This window comes from Octodon degus, unplaced genomic scaffold (genome assembly GCF_000260255.1).
Source record: "Octodon degus isolate 3935 unplaced genomic scaffold, OctDeg1.0 scaffold00035, whole genome shotgun sequence".
Classification (NCBI taxonomy): domain Eukaryota; kingdom Metazoa; phylum Chordata; class Mammalia; order Rodentia; family Octodontidae; genus Octodon; species Octodon degus.
In genome coordinates this window covers 4,202,524-4,226,194 of record NW_004524611.1, presented here as the reverse complement: position 1 = coordinate 4,226,194, position 23,671 = coordinate 4,202,524, and the positions used below count along the sequence as shown (strand labels likewise).

At 51.6% G+C, this 23,671-nt stretch overlaps 1 protein-coding gene across 1 annotated transcript; it reads left to right on the top strand.

The window, feature by feature from the left end:
- Window positions 1-6,805: 6,805 nt before the first annotated feature.
- Window positions 6,806-23,364, top strand: LOC101575020 (peptidyl-prolyl cis-trans isomerase A-like). Its single transcript, XM_004630535.2, has 2 exons — window positions 6,806-6,884; window positions 22,916-23,364. The coding sequence occupies exons 1-2, from the start codon at window positions 6,806-6,808 to the stop codon at window positions 23,176-23,178; spliced, it is 342 nt and encodes a 113-aa protein (XP_004630592.1). The 3' UTR covers window positions 23,179-23,364.
- The last annotated feature ends 307 nt before the right edge of the window (window positions 23,365-23,671 follow it).

Below are 23,671 nucleotides of genomic sequence, written 5' to 3'. Positions count from 1 at the left end.
CTCTAGAAACGCCCCCAGGCTCACGCAGGGGTGTGCTCTATTGATCCGCTAGACTCTCACTGCCACCAAGATTAGTGGCCACATTGGTTTTACGCGAGGGACAGAGAGTGGGAAGCCACTGGCCGCAGAGCTGGGCCAGCCTGCCGAGGAAGAGCAGAAATCCCCAGCAATGACGGGGACCCAGGTCACGCAGGCAAGCTGTGGACAAGCGCCGCGCCCCACGCCGATCTGCCACACCCCCGTGTTGCAGCCCAGACCCCGGCTCTCAGCCGAAGGCTGAGTGGAAACAGCGTCCTCCCCCCCCCGCCCCCCGCCCCAAGGTCCTGGCTCGGCCGGTTGCACCCAGCTATTTGACCGCAATGGTTTTCTATAACAATTACAAACTAGAAGAGTGCGGAAATGCCAAGGAAAAGAATCCAAAAGAAAGTGCAGAGAGAAGTCCTGACTTGGCAGCGACGGTGAAACGGGGCTTACGGGAATGGAACCGCGGCCAGCCACGAGGCTGGGAAATGGGCCACCTGGTTGGAGACCTCAGACACAACAAATGCTTGGAGGATGTGGACCCAGGGAACAAAACAGGATCAGACTGTTCACACGGTCATGGCCGCCTGGAGCCGAGGCGCACGGCGGAGGGTCGGCTTGGAAGGAAACTTCGCCGCGATCAAGAATGTACTGTTCTTTGAGCTGTTTCCTTGAACGACTTGGAAGGAATAATAAATATAAACGGTCGTCAGCGGGCCTGCCTGGAGGCAGGAGGGTCACATTTAAGGGCGCTTATGCTCAGCTTCTCTGTGTGATTGCGGCGGAGGAGCGGGACTCAGGTCAGCACCAGGCGCACGCAGGGCCACGCGCAGACGCCCTTAGCAGTGCCCGCGCTTCGCACTATTCCGGACAGCTTTAGCGTCCTCTGAGCATCACCACCCGGTCAGGCCCGAGCGTCCCAGCAGCAGTCTCCAGCACGGCAGCCGTACACAGCTCAGCACACTGACTTGGTTCTGACTTCTGCACGCTGTAAGCCTTCCGTAAAGAACACAGTAAAACATGAAAAATGCCACATTTACTCTATGAAGCAAATTGGACCCTGGGGGTGAACCATAACCAATAGAGACCGGAAAGGGGAAATGACAAAACCACTATCACAATATAGAGGACTCTCGAGGACACTGCCCAGGCTGGAAGGCAAGCCCTATTCCACACGCGCCCCACGCGCTGCAGGTCCAGCATGTACTCACGGATTCCTGTGACGACGCTTATCTCCAGCCTTCTGCAAGCTGGCAGCTATGCCAACAAGATGCCTGGGCACAATTCTTGCCAAGGAGCAGGCGCCAGAGGGAGGCAGAGGAGAGAAGGCGGCTCCCAAGAGGAACTGGACCCCTCAGCAGATCAGCAGGGGCTGGCACAGGCCCGCCTAGAGCAGGGCAAGGGGGGAAAGGGCTCCGTCTGATTTGTGGGAGCAAAAGGACAGGCACAGACCAGTGGACGGGGCTGCTGTGTCCCCACCTGCAAACCCCAAAATTCACCACCCCGGACCTTCAGGACCCTGCCAGAGAGAACACTGAGGAGAGGGCTCAGGGGAAACCTGCAGGAGAGGAGAAAATTCACCACTGAACTTGAGGCAAGAGAGCAGCGTGGCTCCAGGTCCCTGCAAGTCACACAATGGGGCTCCCAGGAGAGGGCAGAGGACCGAGCTGGCTGCCCTGTGGCCACGTGGCCTTAGCTGAGACCAAAAGAGTGGGGTGGGGGACAGAGGCCGCCAGGGCCCTGTTCATAACAGGAAACTGAAATTCACCCCTGCATTCAACCAGAGAGAGAGAGAGAGAGAGAGAGAGAGAGAGAGAGAGAGAGAGAGAGAGAGAGAGAGCTCGAAGCAGCACAAGCACACTACCAGGAGCCCGCAGGGCAGAGAGAAGGGACCACAGGAGGAAGATTGCTCACTCCCCGGTAAGAGATGAAGGACATCAGGAAACCCAGGGGTGCACAACAGACAGGCTGCTTTTATTTATGTAAGTGATTTAAACATTGTATACAGTAAGTACCATCGTACAGTACTGTGTTTATGACACATTAGTGACTTATGAATGCACTGATTCCAGTAACAGAACTTCAGAAGGGAAAGGTATGGAACGCATAGAACTCACTCAGCCCTAAGCATGGAGCCCTTTGGACGGGGATTCTCACATCAGAAGCAGCACCCACTTCCTGCTGTGGGGTCAGCGCCCCCACCCCGCAAGAACCCAAAGTTGGTCTGTGCTCTGAGCCCCGGAGACAGGCAGGCATCTGTCTCCCAATGGGAAGGCGGGGGGAGCTTGCATCCCCCCAACCTTCTGCTAAGCTCTGTGCGGACTCTCAGTGCAGCTAAGAAGTAACTAATATAAGATCTGCTAACAAGAGAAAGCACAGGGTGAGAATCCTACCAGTTAACTGCTAGTTTCAAAAACTTGCTGATGTTTCTCAGGATCATTGCCTTGCCCATCTCATGCATATAAATGTATGGCTTTGCCCCGTCATGTTTCCCAGCTTTTCTCCTTGCCTCTCCTCTTTATCCAATCCTCAAGTTCTTGCTTTCTTTTTAATTGTGTTATATCTTTCTATTTGTAATTCTTCTTTTGGTTTCTTATACTAGGGAGACAATATGATTTTACACATGTGGGTCTGGTTTATTTCACTTATAAATATATCTTCAAGTGGCATCCACTTATAAAGGAAGGCTTCGAGTTTATCATTCTTTATAGCTGAGTAATACTCCACTGTATAAAAGTACCACATCTTTTTCAACCATTCCTCATGTAATGGGCATCTTGGTTGTTCCCAAGATCTGACTATCACAAATTGTGCTGCTATAAACATAGGTACGCATATACCACTATGATATGACGCTTTCAGTTCCTCCGGGAAAATTCCCAGTAGGGGGATAGCAGGCTTGAATGGGATTTCCAGTCCTAGTTTTTTAAGGAGTCTCCACACTGACTTCCATAATGGTTGCACCAGTCTACACTCCCACCCACAGCCTCTCCAACATTTGTTGTTGGTTGATTTCTTTATGATAGCCATTCTTTCTGGGGTGAGATGGTATCTGAGTGCTGTTTTAATTTGCATTTCAAGGGGTGGCTCGTGATGAGGAGCATTTTTTCATATATTTATTCACTTCTTTATATAGGTCTTGCTTTATCTTGGTCTTAACCATCCAGCAGAAAAGCCTAAAGATGAGGTACATAAAATTAAGCCATATTAATATGCTGAGCTGTAAAAGGCTCAAGTCAATAACTTCCAAGGTAACCCCCTACTATTGTGGACTGCTGGACTGTGTTGGATTGTTTTGCTGAATTCACGCACCTATAGTATTTAGATGCCAATAGAATACCCATCTCTGACAGGACTAAACAAAAAAGAGGATACAAAGGAAGGACCATTTTGTATTTGTATATACAAAATAGTTAGGATAGATATACAGCTACTTTCGCTTAATTCAGTGAGAAGAAAGATTTGTACTAAGTGTTTGGACAGGATATCCTGTCTGCTTCTTATACTGTGGATAACCACTAAGAAGATAACAATGTACAATGTATTAATTATTGAAACTGTCCTGTTAATCAGCTTTGAAATTGTCTCATTGATATTTGTTACTCAGTAAAAAAAAGGAAGCATAGGAGTTGCATTAGATGTACATGAGGGTCTTGGAAGGAGGAGAAGACACGATCAAACTTGACACTTGGGGCTGGAGAGACAGCTCAGTAGAATAAGTGCTTTCCCGGCAAGCGCAAGGGCCTGAGTTCAACACCTGGTTCCGGAAAAAAAAAAAAAAAAATCTGATGCTTCTATACTTTTTAGCCAGAAATATAGTATATATGTGGGGGAAAGGTGGGACAGAGAATTTCCAGGGTAGGAAATTCTGCAACATCACTAGGTGATGGATGGAGGAAGGGTCAGAAGCTCAGGGGCTGCTGCAGAGCCGGGGACCCTGGCTCACTCTAAGTCCTTCAGCTACTGCCCCTTTAGCCGGCAGGAGCGTGTGGCAGGATCACGCAAACTCGAGTGAGCGAGCGAGCCGCCCTCCCTCTCCTGTGCTCATCTGTCCACGTTGGAGTGTACGGTGGCTGCAGCGTCCAGGCATTTTCATGAGAACCTGACGCTGGAAGATGACATCTCAGGGGAGTGCACCGATCTCAGGCCCAGGATTCTGGCCTGGGAAGCTGCCATACGCGGGCTGGCAACTCAAGCTCTGAAGAGATAGAGGTGGGCCGAGCTTTGCTTCCTCCTGCAGGAAGAAAGGCGTAGATGGCGTGGCTTCACCAAGGGTGACATCTTCAGCTAGCCTGATAGGAAAGACAGAGGCTGACTTTGGGTGGGCAGCTACTGATTTACTTATTCATTTTGCTTTTGTTTTCTGAGACAGGGTCTCCCTAAGAACTTCAAGCTGGCCATGAATGCATTATGTAGTCCAGGCTGGCCTCAAACTCACAGGAATCCTCCTGCCTCAGCCTCCCGAGTTCTGGGATGACAGGTGAATGCCGCCTCGCCCAGCTGAGCCACTTTTTCATTAAAATTTTTTAAAAACTGTGTGGATGAATGCATTTTAATGGAAACACAGATTCTATTATCGGGACAGAGCAATAAATAGTCTCCTGGGGGCAAAGGAAAAGCATAATTTGAGTTAGTTTCAAACATGCAGAACTCGGTTTAATATCCCCGCAGCACAATCCTGAGCCACCCTGTTATAGTTGGTGTCTAGTTGTCCCCCCCAGAGCTTCATGTAAGTTATGGGGCAGACCCAGCTGGAGGAATAATGGCAGAGCCAGAGAGGTGCAAATGGTTAAACTGGCTAGCCTGTGCTTTCTGAGAGGTGTGGGGAGGGTCGTCCTGGACACGGCAGCGCCCCAGCCTCTCCTCCAGTGTCTTGAGACCTCCAGGAACTGTGAGCTAAATAAACCTTTCCTTCCCTCATTTTGTGTGTCAGGTATTTGTCCCAGCAACGAGAGAAGAGTAACTAAGACACACCAGAGACTCCGATGCTGGCCGTGCACTGGACGTGTGTTGCTTGGTTCCCTTTTGTTAAAAACTGGATCTCAGAGCACGGGTTGCTTTCTAACCAGCATGGAGTTCCAAGTGGCTGACTCTGTACCATTCAGCTTTGGCTGATTCGGGGTCATCAAAGTTCCAGGTCCCCTGTGACCTGCCACCTCATCTGTAAGCCAAGGGGCTGCTCAAACTGCTTCCCAGGGGCATTCTAGGCCCTGGAGTAGGAGTGAGTGGTGGACATTCATCCGGGACTTGCACACCCTGAGCTGTCACCACCCTCCCCTCTAGACCACCCTGACACCAACCATCAGATATCAAGTGACCCCTTGCTGTCCCAAGAGGACGGTGGGCCCATGAGTAGACACCTGCAACCCCCCCCAGCTCGGTTCTGGGCTCCAAGATCAGGCCTCTTGCCAAACAGAACCCTAGAACTTTCCAGAAAAAAGTTGAGAAATGACCAAGGCTGCTTCGTGTGACCGATCTGTGTTCCACTGTGAAATCCTAGCCAGTGTCTGTCAGTCCGTATGCTGAGATAAACTCTCTTGGAAGCCATATGAAGGAAAAGCAAAATACTTTGGCCATTAAAATGCCCTCTGGTTGGGCCGGGGAGATGGTTCAGTGGAATAAGCGCTTCCCTGGCAAGAGCAAGGGTCTGAGTTCAATCCCCAGTTCCGCCAAAAAAAATAAAAAATGCCCTCTGACTAACAAATGCCAAAGGCCTGGCATGTGTTAGGCACCCGCACTTATCTCGGGGCTTACATGCTACTTTGTTTCCGTCTCCCCATTGGTCATTTACAAGGGGCAGAATCCTAGGACCTCGCCGGCAACGTGATGGTTGTAGAGAGGCTGAAAAGAAGACGCAGAAAGTCCCCCAGGGTGGCACCGACGGCTCGCGTACGACTGACCACCTTGTTTCAAAGGTGTCTCCTCCAGGAGCCTGTACTCTGAGTGGATTGTCTGGTGAGTGTGACTGTTCAGGGCTTCAGGACAAGGACCTCGGAAGGACAATCTCCTGTGCAGAACTCTTTTTTTTTTTTTTTTTTTTTTAAACACTGTATTTTAGGGAAGGGTCTACAGGGTGTTCACGGTCTCACTACTAGATCGGACTTGCAGTGAATCTCCTGTTTATAGCCCCCTCCCAAGAGCTGGGATTACAGGCTCTGGCCGGCATGGCAGGCCTGGGGATCGAACCCCCAGCCCCTGAGCCTGCTTGCAGGCGCTTTAATCCGCTGAGCTATTTGGTATGTCCTACCTGTGGGGAATTTGAGCAAATCCTGAGCATCCTTTCACTCTTCGTCTCTCAGATCTCTGTTTCAGAGAGGTTTGGCTGGTTCTCTGAAACAAATGCTGGGCTTTTAAAAGGATGTTTACAGTATTTGACTTAACTGCCTACACAGAATGGCAGACTTAGCCATTCAACAAAGCCCCCGCGGATTGAGTTCACGGCAGGAAGCGCCCGCACTCCTCCGCTCTGCTCTCCCGCACTTCCTGCCGTCTGCCGTGCGCCAAGCTTTCCTCCCGAGCTGGAAGACGGCCAGCGGAACAGCCCAGCTCCCTGGGAACTGAGCCTAATTTTAATACAAGCTGCGACGAGAACGTGCAAGCCTTACGTGTGAGGCGCACGGAAGGTCTCGACACAGGCTGCTAAGCTGGCGCGCGTGCCACCCCATGTCACAGCGGAGGACTCTGAGTCTCGCTGCTCTCAGCTCCCGGCCGGCCGGCACCCGGGCCAGGGCGGGCTGCGCCCTCCGGCCACCTCCAGTCAGCCCGCAGCTTGGCGTCCAGGCACATGTCCCCTCCACGCGCCGCACGACGTCGGAAGACGCTGGCGCTGCCTGCCACCATCCTGGTGGCCTCGGGGGATCCGCGTGAGGTCAGGCCGAGCCCCTGCACCGTGCTTGGCTCCCTGTCAGGTTGCGCTATGTGGCCTCCATGTCCTATTTTCTTTTTTCTAGAGGATCTTGTGGTACGTGTTGAATTCCTCCATCACAGGGATTGGTATAGATGCATATTCTGCTTTAGTATTTTTAGTTCCCTTTCCCTCCTCCCCCGCTGGTCTCCCCATCCCTAGATCCCCTTCCAACCTCTACAGAGCATGCTTCCCTGTTTTCTAACATCTATAGTTTTTTACTCTTCAAATTATTCCTATTTTGGGTCTCACAATTAAGAGAAGCCACGTGATTGATATTTAACTGTCTGTTTCTTATTTATTTCACTCCATGTAATGATTTCATGTATAGCCCTTTTTCTACAGATGACTCAAATTTATCTATGTTTATGCCTGAGTAGTGCTTCATTGTGTATATACAGAAAATGCCCAAAACAATACACACATGCTTTATGAAAAGAAAAGCAGTACAATGTTTTTCCAATAGATGGTGTTACTCTCATGTGGGGAAACCCTAGAAAATGTTGCATATCCCCCCAAAAAACAGCCCACTACCCTGCCAGCCCTTAGAGAAGAAACCGGAGTTGCACATGCAATGATCTGAACAGCCAAGGTTACCTGCACAGCAGTTCGGCCTGCTACTAAAGGTGTGCAGACCACCGCTGTGAGCCCCGCTTGGAATTGTGGCCACCAAAGGTAACTTGGACTAATTTTACAATGTCACAATAAATTTTGTACTAAAACACTTACACATTTTCCTTTTCTTAAAGAGTGCTTATATGCTTGGGGGAGACAGACAGACAGACAGACAGAGAGACAGAGAGACAGAGAGACAGAGACAGAGAGAGAGAGGAGAGAGACAGAGACAGTGTCAGAGACAAAGACAGAGACAGAGAGCGACAGAGTGACAGAGAGAGAAAGACAGAGAGAGAGATTTAGCTTAAGTACTACATAGCATCGACTGTCTCCGTTCTGTAGTCCCAACCTCCAGTACTGATTTCCCGCGGGCCACCACATCGAGCAGCCTCTTGCTCCCCAATTTCATCCTTGCCCTCGAACAACTTTGATGCACACATGAGTATCTGTTCCAGGGTAGAAGCCTGCTGAAGACACGAGCACCGGTGTAAGCTGGAAATACAATCTGAATTTCTCCGACTCCAGTGATCTAGGAATTACCCACTGTCCGAGGCCAGGGTTTCGCCCAGGATCCAGAGACAGAGGCAGAGCCTGCGTCTACGTCAGCCCAGACTTCCTGCCACCCTCCTTCCCAGCAGGAAGCCCAAGCTAGAGTGGAAGACAAATAACAAATGCTGCAAATGCACTAAGTACACAGAAACTGAAGTCAAAACGCAATCACAGCGGCTAAGAACAGTGAGACAGCTACATGCGAATCTACCGCATACGCACACAGAGTTTCCACCTCAAGATCTACAATATGCTGGTAAAATAAACCAAGGAAGCGCCACAAAATGGAGACTCCCAGCGCGCTGATGCAGTGAGGGCGCCGCAGAGCAGGGGTGGCGGTTCTGCGCAGCCTACCGCAGCCTCCGTGCGGCTCCTGCACAGAGCGCAGCACGACTGCTTGAGAGACCCAGAGGAGTTCAGCCTAAATGCATGCAAAAAGGCCCAGTGGCCAGAGCTGAAATACTCTTAAATAATCACCAAGATGAAAGATCTTTGTTTCTGATAGTAAGGCTCATTCTACAGCTACGTAATCAAGGTATTTTGTGGAGGAATTAACACATAGATGATAGTAGAACAGGGCATTCATCACCATTAGGATTCGGACAAACACAAATCAAAGTCATAACCATCCCCATGTCGCACGTCCAATGGCTACCCACAAGAAGATAGATGATGACCAGCGCAATAGGGGCACAGAGACACTGGGGCTCTCAGACATTGCTGGTGGCAACGCAAGAGGGCCCAGCCACTTTGGAAAACAACGCGGAAATTTCTTACAATGTCAAACATGCATGTATCACATGATAGCGATTCTGAGCCACGTCCGAGAGGTATGCAGCCAGGTGTGTGTGTGTAAACTTATTTGTCAGAAATCTGAGTCCTGCATTATCTGTAGAGGCCGAGAAGTGCAAAGAACCAAGCCGTCTACTGCCCAGTGAATGTATAAAATGTGGCATATTCAGAGAATAAAATAGAACTAAATGGGCCGCTAATGTTGGTTGGAATGTGGATGCAATCCAAATAAATTCTACGGACTGGCTGATTCTTTTTCTGAGAAATGACAGAGAAAGGCAAGGAGAACTTTACTGGAAATAGCAAAAGGATGTTTATTATTTAGGGATTGAAAGAATTCAGAAAAATGCACATTTAGGTTGCGCCGGTAGCTTCACAGCTCTATAAATTCACTCAAAATGCCAGATTACACGGAACATGGGTGGATTTTGCAGCAAATATGTTGCTGATGCACATAAATCTTAAGACCATATTTAGCGTTCGTTGCGCTGTTTCCTCTCTTGGAGGAGATGACTTAATTTTATTTAGGCATCCAAGTTTTGTTGTTGTTTGTTTATTTATTGACCATAAAATATGCTCGCTTCCTTGTAAAGAATGAGCAATGGTGTCGAGAAAGGGGCAGGAGCAGTCTGCTTCAGCTGCTATCCCTGCGCCCCTGCTTGGGCGCCACCAGTGTTGTGAAATTAAATAAACACTGGGGAGTCTGGCGTCTGTCTGAGGAGAGGGTGGCCTTTCCTGGCGGGGCGGCCCACCCTGCCATCTTGCTTCCCTCTGTCCTCTTCTGCTTGGTCTTGGGCATGCGCTGGAGGGCTCCAGAGTAATGCACACCACTGGTGGTTCTACTTGGAGGACCAAGCTCACAGTACCCAGGGCCAGGCACCCGCAGCACCAGAGAAAGCCCATATGCAAACTCCAGCACACAGCTGTGTCCTCGTCCACCTTATTCAGCATAGCTAGCACCATGTGACTTCCACCTTGTCCCCAAAGTCGGAAGGACCACAAAAGAGAAATGTTTGGAACTGACTCGGGACATGGAGGCAGCCAGGACATCAGAACTAAAGACATTCAGGGAAGAGGACTCCGGAGCTGCTGAGAAAGTGGCCAGGACAATGGGACGAGTGTGTCCAAAGAGAGAAGAGTGTTTGGAGGGGGTCATGGCCATGTTTCTTTGAATGCACTTACCAATATCTTACATTTAAATATTTATTGTCCTTCCCCACTTTTTACCGTACCTCACATGGTGTCCATCCTGCAACATCAGATCCTCAGCAGGCTGTGAATTCAAGAAAAAGGGTTGGGACCTGGATTGTGCAATGAGTAAATAAAAGGAGTGATGTGAGGGGTGAGGGAAGAGAAGAGGACACGGAGTAGCGTCAGGGAGCAGAGCAGGGCAGAGCCAGGGTGTGTGGCAGAGCAGCGCCCGTCCTGAGACGCTGGCATTGCACTTCTGCGAGTGGCAATAGGCAACTGGTCTGTAGAATAAAATACATTCACTTTAGGAACACACGGTACATTGTATGACATGAAACACAGCCTGTTACACCTCTCCTTCAGCATGCATTGAGGGCTGGACTCTCCCCACGAAGTCGAGAGAATCCATTCTCTCTGAAGACGTCTGCTCTTAGCAGACTCAGTGGGTGTCGGCCTGAAAATGTGTCTCTGTGACGGCTCCAAGGCAGAGCGCCTTCCCCAGGGCCTGCTGGAACTCGGCCCAAGGGGCGGTGGTGCTGGGACGCAGCCCTGGGGACCAGGCTGTGAGGGGCTGCAGTGACTCAGGCAGGCCAGCTCTCCGCCCTCTGCTGAGGAAGGAGGAAGAGCGACCTTCTCTCTGGAGGACGAAGACCACCTGGGGGAGGAGGCTGGGCCTGCACCAAGCACCAGGCCACCCCACCGGCACCGTGGGTTGGGGCTGCCACCCTCCACGGCTCTGAGGCATTCATTTCTTTTCCAAATAAATTATCCCACCCAAGGGATCCCCACAGGGCAGCGCACGGCAGCCCAAGGCGACCGTCTTCTTTCCCATCTAAAATCTTGTTATGACAGAAAAGTATTTGTAAAACCTGATACCAGGATTGGAAAGATACGTGCTTCTGTCTCCGCGCTGAGTGTGTATATACTCTAGGAAGTCGCTCTGCACTCGGGGCAGAGAAGAGCCAACACAGGAAGAGTGCAGACCATGAGTGGAGGGTGGGTGGGGGAGCGGGTGGAGCACCCTGCACAGCAGAGACTCCGACAGCCGCCATCCGGGAGCAGGGACCATGGGGACAGGGCTGATAGGGCCGAGTTGGCAGCTGGAGAGAGGCCAGGGCCCTCCCCGTGCCATGTCAGCCCCAGCCTGGTTATCCCTATACCCAACCTACATGGATGGGATGAACACAGGACCAGGGTGGGGTCCGCGGGGCTCAAGTGACCTGCAGAACCCAAAGGGAGCAGAGCTGGGATCCCCAACAGCAGCGATATCGGGAAGTAGGGACAGACTTGCAAACCAAAGACTGGAAACCTGCCAAGGCAAGGGCTCAGGGAAGTCACTGTGAGCCCTGGGAAGCCACGCTCTGGACCAGCTGCCGGGGCAAGCCTGTCCCGAGCTGGTGACAGGGCTGGCGGGAAGCAAGTGAATTTTTTTTTTCTTTTGTGGCAGGCTCAGCCCACCCCGGGGGAGGGGTTGGTGGGGCATGTGGTGCCAGGGATGGAACCGCGGTCCCTACAACTGCCTAAGCTTGCCTAAGCAGGCTCTTTAGATCACTAAGCTATCTCACCAGCCCCATGCAGGCGAATTCTTATTTAACTTTGTATTACTTTTGTTACAAGTGACTCCCAAGTTCCACAAGCTTTAAGCAACCACAAACCTAACTCCATCCTAGGCTTCCAAAGTAAAGATAACCTAAATAGAAAAAAGAAAAAGTACACACACACACACACACACACACACGAATAGAATAGTGGACAAAGGGGCTTTCTTTTAGGCATTTGGTTCAGGGTCTCACACGCAGCTCGGGCTCCCAGTGACGCTCCTGTTTTCAGCCTCCCCCGCGCTGGGATTACAGGCGCGCGCCACCACGCCGGGTCAGTTTTCTCCGGGCCGCTGCGCGGCTGAGGCTTGCTCCCTGGAGCGGGAGCCACACCTGGCTCACGCGACATCCCCAGGATGTGGTCTGTACCCAGAGCAGGAGCTGCCGAGTAAGTGCGGACCAGTCAGATTTGGAAAGGGACAAAATGACCTCCGCGGACCTCAGTGGCTCGGGCACGTGCTGCGAAGGCCACCAGGAGACCTCAGCCCGTAGTCCTGCTCGCCTGGCCTCACAGGCTCAGAGGGGACCCCAAGATGGAAAGGCACCCAGGATGACAAGGAAGGGGGGTTCCATGCGGCTGGGGCCCAGGCAAGGTGGACGCACGGAAAAGTCCAAGGAAAGGAACAGGGTGGGGAGAAGAAAGCCAGGGACTCGGGGCTGGGAAGGCCTGGGTCCCCCCGGGCATGGCGCGGCAGCACCCCGGTAGCAGATGCTGGCGGACTCCGATGGTCCGCGTCGTCCACACCGCACTCCCCCCACATACGTGCCCGCAGAGAGGACGGAATCAACAGGGCGGGCAGGAAGACGGCGGGTGATGTCTCAGGCATTAGCAAGAGGGAACTTGGGTAATTTTTCAAGTAGGACAAGGGAAAGAGCAGAACTGAACGTCAGGTATTTGGGAAACTGGACCTTGGAGCCCTGATTTATTTCAGGAAGGGGTGGGTTGAGGGGCGGCGGGCCAGCTGTGACCTCCCGGAGCTAAATGCAGCCAGACACTCCGTGCTCAGGTGGCGCCATCTAGTGGCAATTTCTTGCAAGTGCAGCCTTTCCTAATGCTTAAGGATGAGAGTTTTTCTACTAAAATATTTTTTTTAATATTTTCCTTTTAAAAAAATCTTTCGGGTGGAGGAGATGGCTCAGTGGAATTAGCGCTTCCCTGGCAAGCTCAAGGGCCTAGATTCAATCCCCGGTCCCGCAAAAATAAATAAATAAATCTTTTGCTTGCTTGCTTGCTTGCTTGCCTCCCCAGTACTGGGGTTACAAGTGTGTGATACTACACCCCGGCGTGGGGGGCGGGTATCTGGGATCAAACTTGGGTTCTTACTCTTGTCAGGCAGGCACTTCTGCCACTGAGCTATCTTCCCAGCCCCAGAGCTTAGGGTTAGGGGTTGGGGTTAGGGATTAGGGGTTGGGGTTAGGTTTAGCATGAGGGTTGGGGTGCCCATTTTTCTCTGAGGCTTGCACTCTGGCATCTCAAGGTGCAGTGTCACCACCCACCCATAGGAGAAGTAGTTGGGAACGGGGCAGACCGCAGGCGCAGCCCCCGTGTGTTCCAAACGCTCGGAGCCTGCCCGCCCAGGCAGCACTTCTGTGGCACTGCAGTGACGCCCCATCTTGCAGGATGGGTCTGCAGCAGGAGTTTCCTTTCCAGCAGCTGAGACACCTGAACATCAGACTGGAGTACTCCGGCAGAGTGCTCACCATGCCCCCGGGATGCAGTGACACCTCTAGGGCCTGTCCCCGTGTATCCCAGCTACTCTGCGAAGGTGATGCTCACGGCAGGTCCCACCAGAGCCTTGCACTCCAGGAAAGATGGGGTCCTGGCAACTAGCAGACTCTCTGGTTGCCGTGGCAATGGGAAGCGTTTCCAGAGCCTCCCTTGCGCCCCTGCACCTCTTCAGTGACCTGCCGCACTCTCCCTCACCAGCTCCCTGGAGCCACACGGCTTCTGCTCCTAATCTCTCGTCTCTGCTCTGTCCTCTGCTATCAAGGATCTCCTTGTCCCTTAACTCAGACTGGTTGTGCAGTCACAGTGCTGTCCCCTTCCACTGTTGCTCTACCTTAGATGAACCAAATAGCCACACATCCTCAGGTGAGTCAGGTGTGAGGCTGGGAGAGGGGCTGAGCCTGTCACAGGTACAGGGTGGGGTGGAGGGGGTCCCACAGGGTGACACCAGTGATGAGGCCCTGAAGAGGCCCAGGAAGAGGAAGCACAGGGCCATCTCAAGAGGCCAGCACCATCTCATTTCCCCTTCCAGTCCCTTGCCAGTCTAGTCACTGTGGCACTGTGCCTCATCCTGTAACACACTCGGGGCTCCCTGACCCCAGCGCTTCCCCTGTGAGCCCCACCTCCCTTGGCAGGTATTTGCCGGACTTTGTCCCAACCGCGACCATGCCCAGGGCTTCAGCCCCAGCTGCGCCCACCCCACCCTACCCCACCTCTGCCCCACCCTCCAGGCAGTCTGTATTTTTAACTTGCTTCGCCCTGGGTACCAGATGTGGTGGGTCTCTTTGCCCTCATCCCTAGCTGCTCCTGGCTCTTGTCTCCCCACACACCCCACCAGGCTCCTCTTCCAGGCCCCTGCACTCCTTCCTCAGGTGACGTGGAGACCATATCACGCCAGGCAATGGCTGAGGGGTAGGAGAGGAAATAAATGCTCACTGTGGGTCCCGCCACCGGGTTACCGTGGGCCTCCATTCACCTGCTGTGAAGGACTCCCGCCTTCAGACCTATTTCTTCGTCTGTGTGGAGGTGGGTCCCAGACACGACAGCCCACAGACTGTCCCGGCAGGCACTAGTTGCCCTGTGGCCAGCATACCAGGAATTGCTGGCTACAGGGGAAGCTGCTCATGCTCTTGGCTGAACCAGACAGCTACGGACTGCACCCCTGGAAACATGAGCCAGGCATACTGTTTCCTCCTTCACCCCGTGCACCCCACAGACTTTGTCCCCAGACATAAGGCTGATGGCTGTCTGGGAGGAACCATGAGAGCACTTCCTTCTTGTGACACCCAGTTCTGTGCCAGCAGCACCCTCACCCTGGCACCCCAGACTCCCCCGGGACTTAGGTTCTCTCTCCTTTCCCCCAACTTCGTCTTTCTGAGTGGCTGTCACTCGTACACTCATCCTCCTCCCCCGGCTGCCCTGGCCGTGCTCTTGCGGACCCTGCCACTGGGAGCCCAGGGCTCAGGGTACTGTGCACGGAAGTTTGCTGTGGCCCCAGGCAGGAAGGGGCCAGGCATCTCCAGCTGGCGTCACCACCTGTGGAGGCTGTCCTCCTTCCAGGCAGGCTGCAAGGCAGCCGAGACCCTGCTCCCCTCCCCAGCTCTGCGCTCCAGGGGCCCTCCCTGTGTTGGCTCAGTGCCCCCTGCTCTGCTGGGTCTGCTGTGACTCCTGACCCAGGAACCCCTGGAAAGATCAAAGGTTGAAAATGGAAGCATCTTGATGACTAGCTCCAAAAGAGCAGGGCTTAAGCACCGCAGAAAGCAGGAGAGACTCAGAACCGTGCAGCGGACGGCCAGCTCCTGAGGTGACCGCGGACGGTCACGAGCAGTGTGCACGCACACGTGGCTACGTGCATGTGCCTCTATGCTCCTCTAGCGAAATAATTCAGGCCCTCCCCCACCCACGTGCTGGGGAGGAGAGATGCTGGAGTGTACTGTACGTGTACTCATGTGGTCGCCAGTGTGCATGCAAGGGCACTGTGGGTAAAGCATGCATAGGAGTGTGTGTTTGTGCTTGCACTGGTGTGTGAGTGTGTATGCAAAAGCATGTATGTGTGTGTGTTAATATCTGTGCACAGGAATGGGTGGACAGATGCACGCACGTGAGTGTGGCTGTGTGAGCAAGGGTGTGGGGGAAGAGTGTAAATGTGCACAATCATGAGGTGTGTGTGGGTGAGCACATACATTCATGTACCTGTGTAGATAAGCCTTACAACCAGGTGTCCCTGAATTAAAACAAGGAGATGTTCTACAAAGGAAAAATGAAGCCACTGAAACCATATGAACAAAAAAAAAAAAATCATTTCTGGAAAAATGCTGACTTACACCAAGAATTGTGCAAATTCCCTCGGGGTCTTCGTAGGAAGCAAAGCCAGTTGCCAGAAGGGTTGGCTATGGTACAGATCTTCGCAGAGATAAGGAATTTAACAGCTACATAAAGATGACAACTACGTAACGTGGCCGCAGCCCTCACTGAGAGAATCCCAAGTTATTCTGCTGCCTGTGCTGACACAAGTGCGGGAGTTGTGCACACAAACACACACATGCACCTCAGGGTCATCCAGTGACACTGTTTTGAGAAGCACTCCACATGGACAACTGGGTACAACATTCCCCCCCAGTTCCGCATGGGGAGTGACCCTTCACGAGGTGGCTGTGACTGTCTAGCTGGGCCGCATGTTGGAGTCCCCAGGGATTTCCCAAGGTGGAAACCTCTCCGCTGGATGCAGAGTCTGGCTGAGCTGGGGCGGTGCAGCTTGGGGAACTAGGCACAGGACGTAAATTCCACCCAGGCTGTTCCAACACGCAAGAAAAAATGCCACATGCTGGCCTCCAGCATCCCCAGCCGACAGTGCACCCCAGATCTGCTGTCCCCGATACACGCTGGCGCAAGTGCAGAGGGACACCGTGTGTGACCGTGTGGACATAGATACCGATGTGGATGTTTACGTGTTTGTGGTCCACGCTGGCAAAAGTCCTGGCTTTCGCTCGGTTTGTAAAACGTCATCCTTTGTGATGCACCTCAGATACGAAGGCCATGGCGTAGACCCTCCAGGATTATTGGGGCCACGCCAAACGCTTTTCCTCCTCATACTGCTGTGTGTGCAGTGTTCCTAGAGCTCATCTCAGGAAACCTCATTCTGCAAAGATAATTGAGACTATAAGCTTTCCTGACCAGGAGCAAGTCTTAGACACCGTGACCCTGCATACAAGGTCAAACCAGTGTCACCAAATGAAAGGTCAATAGGTGCTTGCAAATAAATGAACACGGTCAAATGATCTGCATGAATTTTTTTAAATGTATTTATACAGGATCTACAGGGTCTCCCTACACAGATCAGGCCCATAGCAATCCTCCTGTTTTCAGCCTCCCAAGTGCTGGGATTACAGGCGTGCGCAACCTCGCCCAGTCTCAGTTGCCATCTCAGCATTCCGCAGGGGCAGGACCAGCACAACACACAGGGGATTAATACATAAGGTTTTTTTCAAATGGTAAAGAAAGATAAGAGTCAATAAACAAAAGAGTAGTTATGGGCAGGGAGGGGCAAGAGAAGTACAGACCTCGTGGGACATGGTCCTCGCCATGTGCACACACAGAGGGGCAGTGCCTCCATGGACAGCATCCTCTGAACCTCGCCCCACGCACCTCCCCACCCTTCACAGGGTCCTGCTGAGGCCACAGCGCAAAGGTCATTCTCTGCCCATTGCCATGAGCCTCCTGACCACGTGCCTTCTGTCCAAGAGACAGCTGTGCCCAAGGAGACAAGGCAGCTGAGAAAGGAAGCTCCGCGCTTCTGGAGCCCAGCCGGGTCTGAGCAGCCGGAACCACATAGTGAGTTCAAGGCCAGCCTGAGCTACACAGAGAGACCCTGTCCCAAAAATCCAAACAGCCAAACAAGCCGCCGTGCCTGAGTCCTGAGGAGCTGCCCCCGTCAGGGGCCCAGATAAATCCCAGAGTTGTCCTGAGACCTGGCTGCTTTAAACTACAAACGAGTCTGAGCTCCTGTCTTAGTTACTTTTTACTCACTGCTGAGACAAAATATCTGACGCCCAAAGTTAAAGGCAGAAGGCTTATTTAGCTCACAGTGTGGGAGGCTTTCGTCCATAATCACCTGCCATAGCACGGGAGGGACAGTTTATGGTGGCGGAAGATACCAAAGGCAACAAGAACAAAAGGGGGATGTCATAATTTAGGGTTTTGCAGGGGGAATACCACAGAAAAACACATATTTTATTAGATTATTTTGGAATGAATCACCCAAAGAGTCATATACAGAGAGTGCACGAAGTCTGCCCACACACTACAGACCGAAGAGTCCAACCGGGGGCCTGGGTCATGCAGCAATGCCCTGCAGGAGTGCAGCTGAAGACCCAGCGCTCATGCCAGCGCCGCTCCCGAGGCCGAGTGAAGGCCGAGAGCCCAGGACCGCGTCTCGTGCAGGCCCGCTTCACAGATATGCACTGGAAAGGCCCAAAGGCTAGTGGTGGAAGCTATTCTACGCCACTCAAATGAAGGAGGTGTGTGAGCAGACTGCAGACTGAGGGATCTGCGCAGGAGCCAGGAAGCAACGCTCAACGTAAGGGCCAGAGCTTCTCCAGAAAGTACAAAGGGAGAGCCAGCAGGCAAAGCTCCCCCAGAAGAACAGCCCAAGAGAACCAGCAGTTTCCAACAGCCTCCGCACCAGCCTCTTTCCTTCTCCTCCAGTTCTGTCTCCTGATGTTGCTGGCAACAATCCTCAGGGCGGCCTCCCACATCGAGCACCAAGCCAACTGGGTCCAGCTGGGTGTAACAAGTGGCCCACCAGTTGGCGATCCACCAGAGGGAGAAAGCCTTCCCCTCCCTTATATTGCATGCAGGCCACTTGCTGTACTGTGGGTGTAGCAGTTACACCTCCAATCCCAGCACTAGACTACAAACCAAACCAATTCCCAACTCCAGATTAAGCCATGCCTTGATTACATGATGCTTTGGGCAATACCTAGGCACAAACCATAACAGTCAACCCCAGGCCCCCAAAGACGCATGCACATCCCTCTGTGCAAGAGGCATCCAGGACATCTCAGTTGCCAAAGTCCTAATGGTTTTAGTATGACTGAAAAGTCCAAGTCCCTAGTCTCTTTTTAGATGTGAGGCAAACTCTTAGCTGTGAGACCCATACAAATGAAAAGAAAGTTAATCACTTTTAGCATTCATAAGGTAAACATTTTTATTCCAAAAGTTATGAACAGGGGGTTGCAAAGAAATGGGACCAAAGCAAGTCCAAAATCCAGCAGGGCAAACATTAAGCTCTTCTAATGTTTCACACATCGTGTCAATTTGAGAAGTTTAGAGGTTTAGCTAAGCACCCCCAGCAGGAAGCAGGGTGCTCACTTTGCAAACATCCTCATCCTGAGCAAGGCGAGGGGATGGAGATGCTGTAAGTGATACTCACCCAAAGACGGGCAGCCTACACACAGTGCCAGGGAGGAAGAGGCCTGCTCTCCCGCTTCTGCTCTTATTGCTTTTGCTGTATCTACCACCTTGACTACTTGCTCCTCTGCCATGCTACCCTGCCTTGGAGCCACCTATTATGGACCAAAACCTCCACAAGTTGTGAGCTAAAAAAGCCTTTCCTTCCTTATTCTGGGCACTGGATATTTTGTCTCAGCAATGAGAGAAAAACAACCAAGACAGTCCTGCAAGTCCACCCACGTACAGTCTCTAAGGCAATCTGTGGCAAGGTGTGAGCTCCAAAGGGCTTGGGTGGCTCTGCCCCTGTGGCACTGCCAGTGGTTGCAGCTCCCGTGGCTTCTCTCTTAGGCCTGATCCGCTCAGTCTTTGCAGTCTTCCTCAGGTGATCTACATTTCTGACTTCTCTAAATTTGGGGGTCTCCACTGCACCTTCGGCTTCACAAGCACAGCATCACAAACTGCCCTCTCAGAAGCACACTACCTGGCCTCCAGGCCTTCTTCTGAAATCCTGGGGGAGGCCTTCTTCAACCCACAGCTCTTGCATTTCGCAGGCATCTAAAGTCAGCACCACGTGGATGATACCAAGACCCGCCCCCAGCGGGAGCAGCAGCCAGGCTTCCCTCTCTTGGCTGTAGGGGTCAAGCCCCTGGATCCCTGAGCACTCTGAACCCAGCCTCAGGAACAAGTCCTCTAGGCAGCCACCACGCTGTCACGTGGCACTCTGGGGCTTTCTTCTCAAGGCAAAGTATTTCACTTGTGTAGTTTGGAGGCTACAAAGGGGAAAGGCTTGCTATTTTGAGATGTCCTTTGGCCATCTTTTGCATTCTCCTGTTTCTTCTCAGAAGCCAAGGTCTCTGCTCGATCTTTGCAGTCCACCGCTCTATTGGAGCTTCCTTTTTGGCCAAACTCAAGATGTTTTCAATTATTCTGCTCAGCTCTTTCCTTCTTTATTTTTAACATGTATTTGGCTAAAAGCACCCAACTATGCCACCACCTCAACATTCCACTGCCTTGAAATTTCTTCTGCTAGTTTAATTAGGCCATTGCTCTTAATCTCACTCTCAGGAAAATCTTTGGATGCAAAGAAAATGCAGACAAATTTTCTGCCGAGCCCTGGTGCACATTATCTGGAGTCTACCAACAAGTGCAGTCCTTCCCAGCAGAAATCTTCCAAATCAGGGCTTTGCCAGCAGGCTTTCTACCAGCCTCTGGTCTCCTGAGCTCTGCCCAGCATCTCCCATACAGAACAACCTAAGCTGTTCCACCTCTACTCTTTCACGTGACATCTCTGAACCTTTCCAAACTCTTCTCAAAAGGCATTCCCACAGGCTTCTGAATCACATGGTCAGGTGTCGTCACATCGACAACCCCACTTGTAATACTAAATTCTGCCTTAGTTACTTTTCTTTTGGACAAAGTATCCAACTCCCAAAATTAAGGGAAGAACGATTTATTTATCTCATAGTTTGTGGCAGTTTAAGTCCATTATCAGCTGGCTCCAAGGCAGGCTGGTGTGGCAAAGAGACCACACTTTATGGTGGTGGAAGATAGCAAATTCAACAAGAGCAAAAGCGGAGACAAGCCTCTCCCTCCCCTATTTGCATACAAGCTCCCCGCAGTAGGGTATGTGCATCACTTCCATCTCCAATCCCAGCACTAGCCAACGAATCAGTCACAAACTCTGGATTCAGCTATCCCTGAAGAGCTCACCCCCATGACCACATGAGGCTTCAGGGGGCATCCAGACACAAACCGTAACAGCACCCCTAATCACTCTCAAAACTTTTTGGAGCAAAAATAAATTCTGAGACAAATGTGATCATGTTTGAGTTGGAGGACTTCCCAAGAGAGCTGAGGCTGCACACTGGGTTCTCAGTTGTTCCCTGACACTTCCGACGTGTGTGTGTTTGTGCGTGTGCTACAGCGTAAGGACTGAGCATTTCAGAGAAACTGGTAAATCAGTTCCAGAAAACCCATGCAGTGGCATTTAAAATGGAACCAAGTTTTCAGTATTATTTCAAGCTGTTGATGGGAAACGTATTGTTCTTCGCTCTCTCCACACTGTGTTCCAGTTTGTATGTTGAGCTGAAGCTGCTTCCCCCTCCCAAACGCTCATAAGCAGATCACTAAATTTTAAAATATGCTTTGTGTAAAACATGCTGACAACCATGGTATAATTTGATGTAATAATTGAAGGGCATGAAATAAAAATAGCATCTCAAAATTATTTATAGAAAATGTCAGCACATAGCCTGTTCCTTTGATAGGTGGCCAAAACTGGACTTAAAAAATTGACCCTCATGGGAGCTTCTTTTTAATAATTTAAGAATCAGAGACTTATAATTAGCTCACTGGCTAGATGAACAAAACATTCCCAAAACAGAACAAGCCCAGCGGAGCAGGATGCAGCTTCACACAGCCCAGGGGTGGTGGGGTACAGTGGCCCAGTTCTGCTTGGAACAGGGTGACCAAGGGCCAAAGGATTCTACCATATGACCTGGTAAATGACTTCCTGGGCAGGACTAAGATATGCATAGTGTGGAGAGTTGAAATGGCCACACGGTATGCTCAGAGCTGCACCCCCAACCTTGTCAGGGGTTTGAGTGATTTTGGGATTTGAACCAGTGCTGAACTATACCCCCAGCCCTTTGAAACATCAATTTCTTTGAGGCTGGGCCTCCCTAAGTTACTAAGTTGCCCAGGCTAGGTTTGAACTTGTGATCCTCATACCTCAGCCTTCCTTTCTTACTGAGATTGGCTGCCACATCCAACTACAAGGTCTTCCATGGAAGGTGGTCCCAAGAGGTGGCCATCCCTGCATGAGGATGGACACAGGGTGGGCTCTGAAGGCATCCAGCAGACTCTGAAGAAGAGAGAGTGTGAAGCCCAGCACAGCACCCGGCGTCTCCAAGCCCAGCCATGCCCAGTGTTTCTGGCCCCGGGGACAGGCTTCCTGGAAGGCAGTTTTCCTGCAAAAGGAATGAGGTTTAGGATAATTCAGTTACACTTATTATTCACTTTCTTTCTATTCTTATCACATCAGATTCTCAAAAGCAGCACATGGGTGAGCCAAGTACTTCGCAAGCACAGTCCTCAGTACAGTCCCAGATCCTCCAAGGATCTGATGACAGGAGGCAGAGCCAGTGTGTGATGCGAGGAGGGAGGGTGCCAGGATCCCAGGGGAAAGGTGCCGGGCACCCACTGTGAGCCCCCTGCTGTGCATCTTGGGTCCTAATAGGCTCCGGTTGGACCAGTCTGTGGCTGAGGGATGGGATGCTGCCTTAGTCTAAAAGCGGGGAAGTGGTAGGGCTGGTGAGTGGGTGGTGGAGAGAGGTGACCACAAGGTCCTCAGAGGACACAAAAGCCAAAATCCCAGAGGCTGTGTCCATCCACGCCCCTCATCCACTGCAAGTGTGTGAGATCTGGGCCAGGGCAGATGCCCAGAAAGCAAGGGCTGTGCAGGGGATTAAGGTCCACAGCGTTCTGCAAGCTTCTCCCCCAAGCCTGGAGGCCAGAGTGTGGGCAGCAGGCCCTCCTCAGAGTGCTGGAGACAGCGCAGTTCCCAAGAGAACCCTCAGGACTTTCTTCCCAGCATGGCTCCTGTCATGTTCTGTGTTGGGAGATTCCTGGGGAAAGGAAACGAAGCGCATGGCTAACAGTGAACAACCACACGCGCTGGTGTTTACCTGCAGCAGAGATTTATTACGCCGTGGCCCAAGTGCTGGATGAAGCTTTACATGGCTGGAGAGCTGCATTTTAAGAAATAGCTTGCAATAACCATCATCTTAGGTGTCCACAGGGACTTGTTCCACGACACCCTCAGATACCAAGTCTAGAGGGACCCACATTCTTTACGTCAAATATAGCTCACATAGTTGCATACAATCTAGGTAGCTTTTCTGTATCCTTCTAATCCTCCCTAGATTACTTGTAATACTTAGTACTGTTCCCAGGCTATAAATAGTGATTATAAAGTAACACATAGGAGATGGTGACAGGCAAGCACACACCTGCAATCCCCGCACGCGGGAGGCTGAGGCAGGAGGATCATTTTGAGTTCGAGGCCAGCCTACGGGGAGAAATTCAATGACGAGAACTTCATCCTGAAGCACACAGGCTCGGGCGTCTTGTCCGTGGCAAATGCTGGGCCAAACACAAACGGGTCCCAGGTTCTCACCTGCTCTGCCAAGACCAAGCAGCTGGACAGCAAGCACGTGGTCTTCGGGAAGGTGAAAGAGGGCATGAACACGGTGGAGGCCATGGAGCGCTTCGGGTCCAGGAACGGCAAGACCAGCAAGATGATCACCATCACCGACTGTGGACAGCTCTAACGCGTGAGACTTGTGTGTGTTGCCACCGCCAGACCAGACCATTCCTCTAGCTCAGGAGAGCACCCTACGCCCTCCCTGCTCAAGACTCCCCATCATCTCTGCTCTTCTTGCAGTTCTTTGGGTTCCATGTTTTCCTTGCTCCCCTCCAAATGTACCTGGATTGCAGAGTTAAGTTTATAGTTATGAATAAAATTCAATAATGGTTTAAAAAAAAAAAAAGGCGAGCCTGAACTGCATAGTGAGAACTTGTTTCAAAAAGACAAAGATTTTGGATGTGTTCAGTACAGATGCAACTGTTTTTCTGAATATTTTCAGTTCAGGTTTGGTTGGACTTGTGGTCACAAACTGCACCGCTATGGAGGCCTCCTGGACACAGACTGCAGGTATGCAAATGTGAATCTAAACAATGATGCAAAAAAACTCGTGCTTGGAATAAAGTTCATTAAGAAATGGTCCTTATTCACAAGTTCTTAATGACTTAGAACTAGAGTAA

Excerpts from the sequence above, each read along its gene's own strand:
- LOC101575020 (XM_004630535.2), top strand. The coding sequence starts at position 6,806 with ATGTCCCCTCCACGCGCCGCACGACGTCGGAAGACGCTGGCGCTGCCT. Across the intron at positions 6,885-22,915 it reads GGTGGCCTCGGGGGATCCGC|CCTACGGGGAGAAATTCAAT; the intron begins GTGAGGTCAGGC and ends GTTCGAGGCCAG.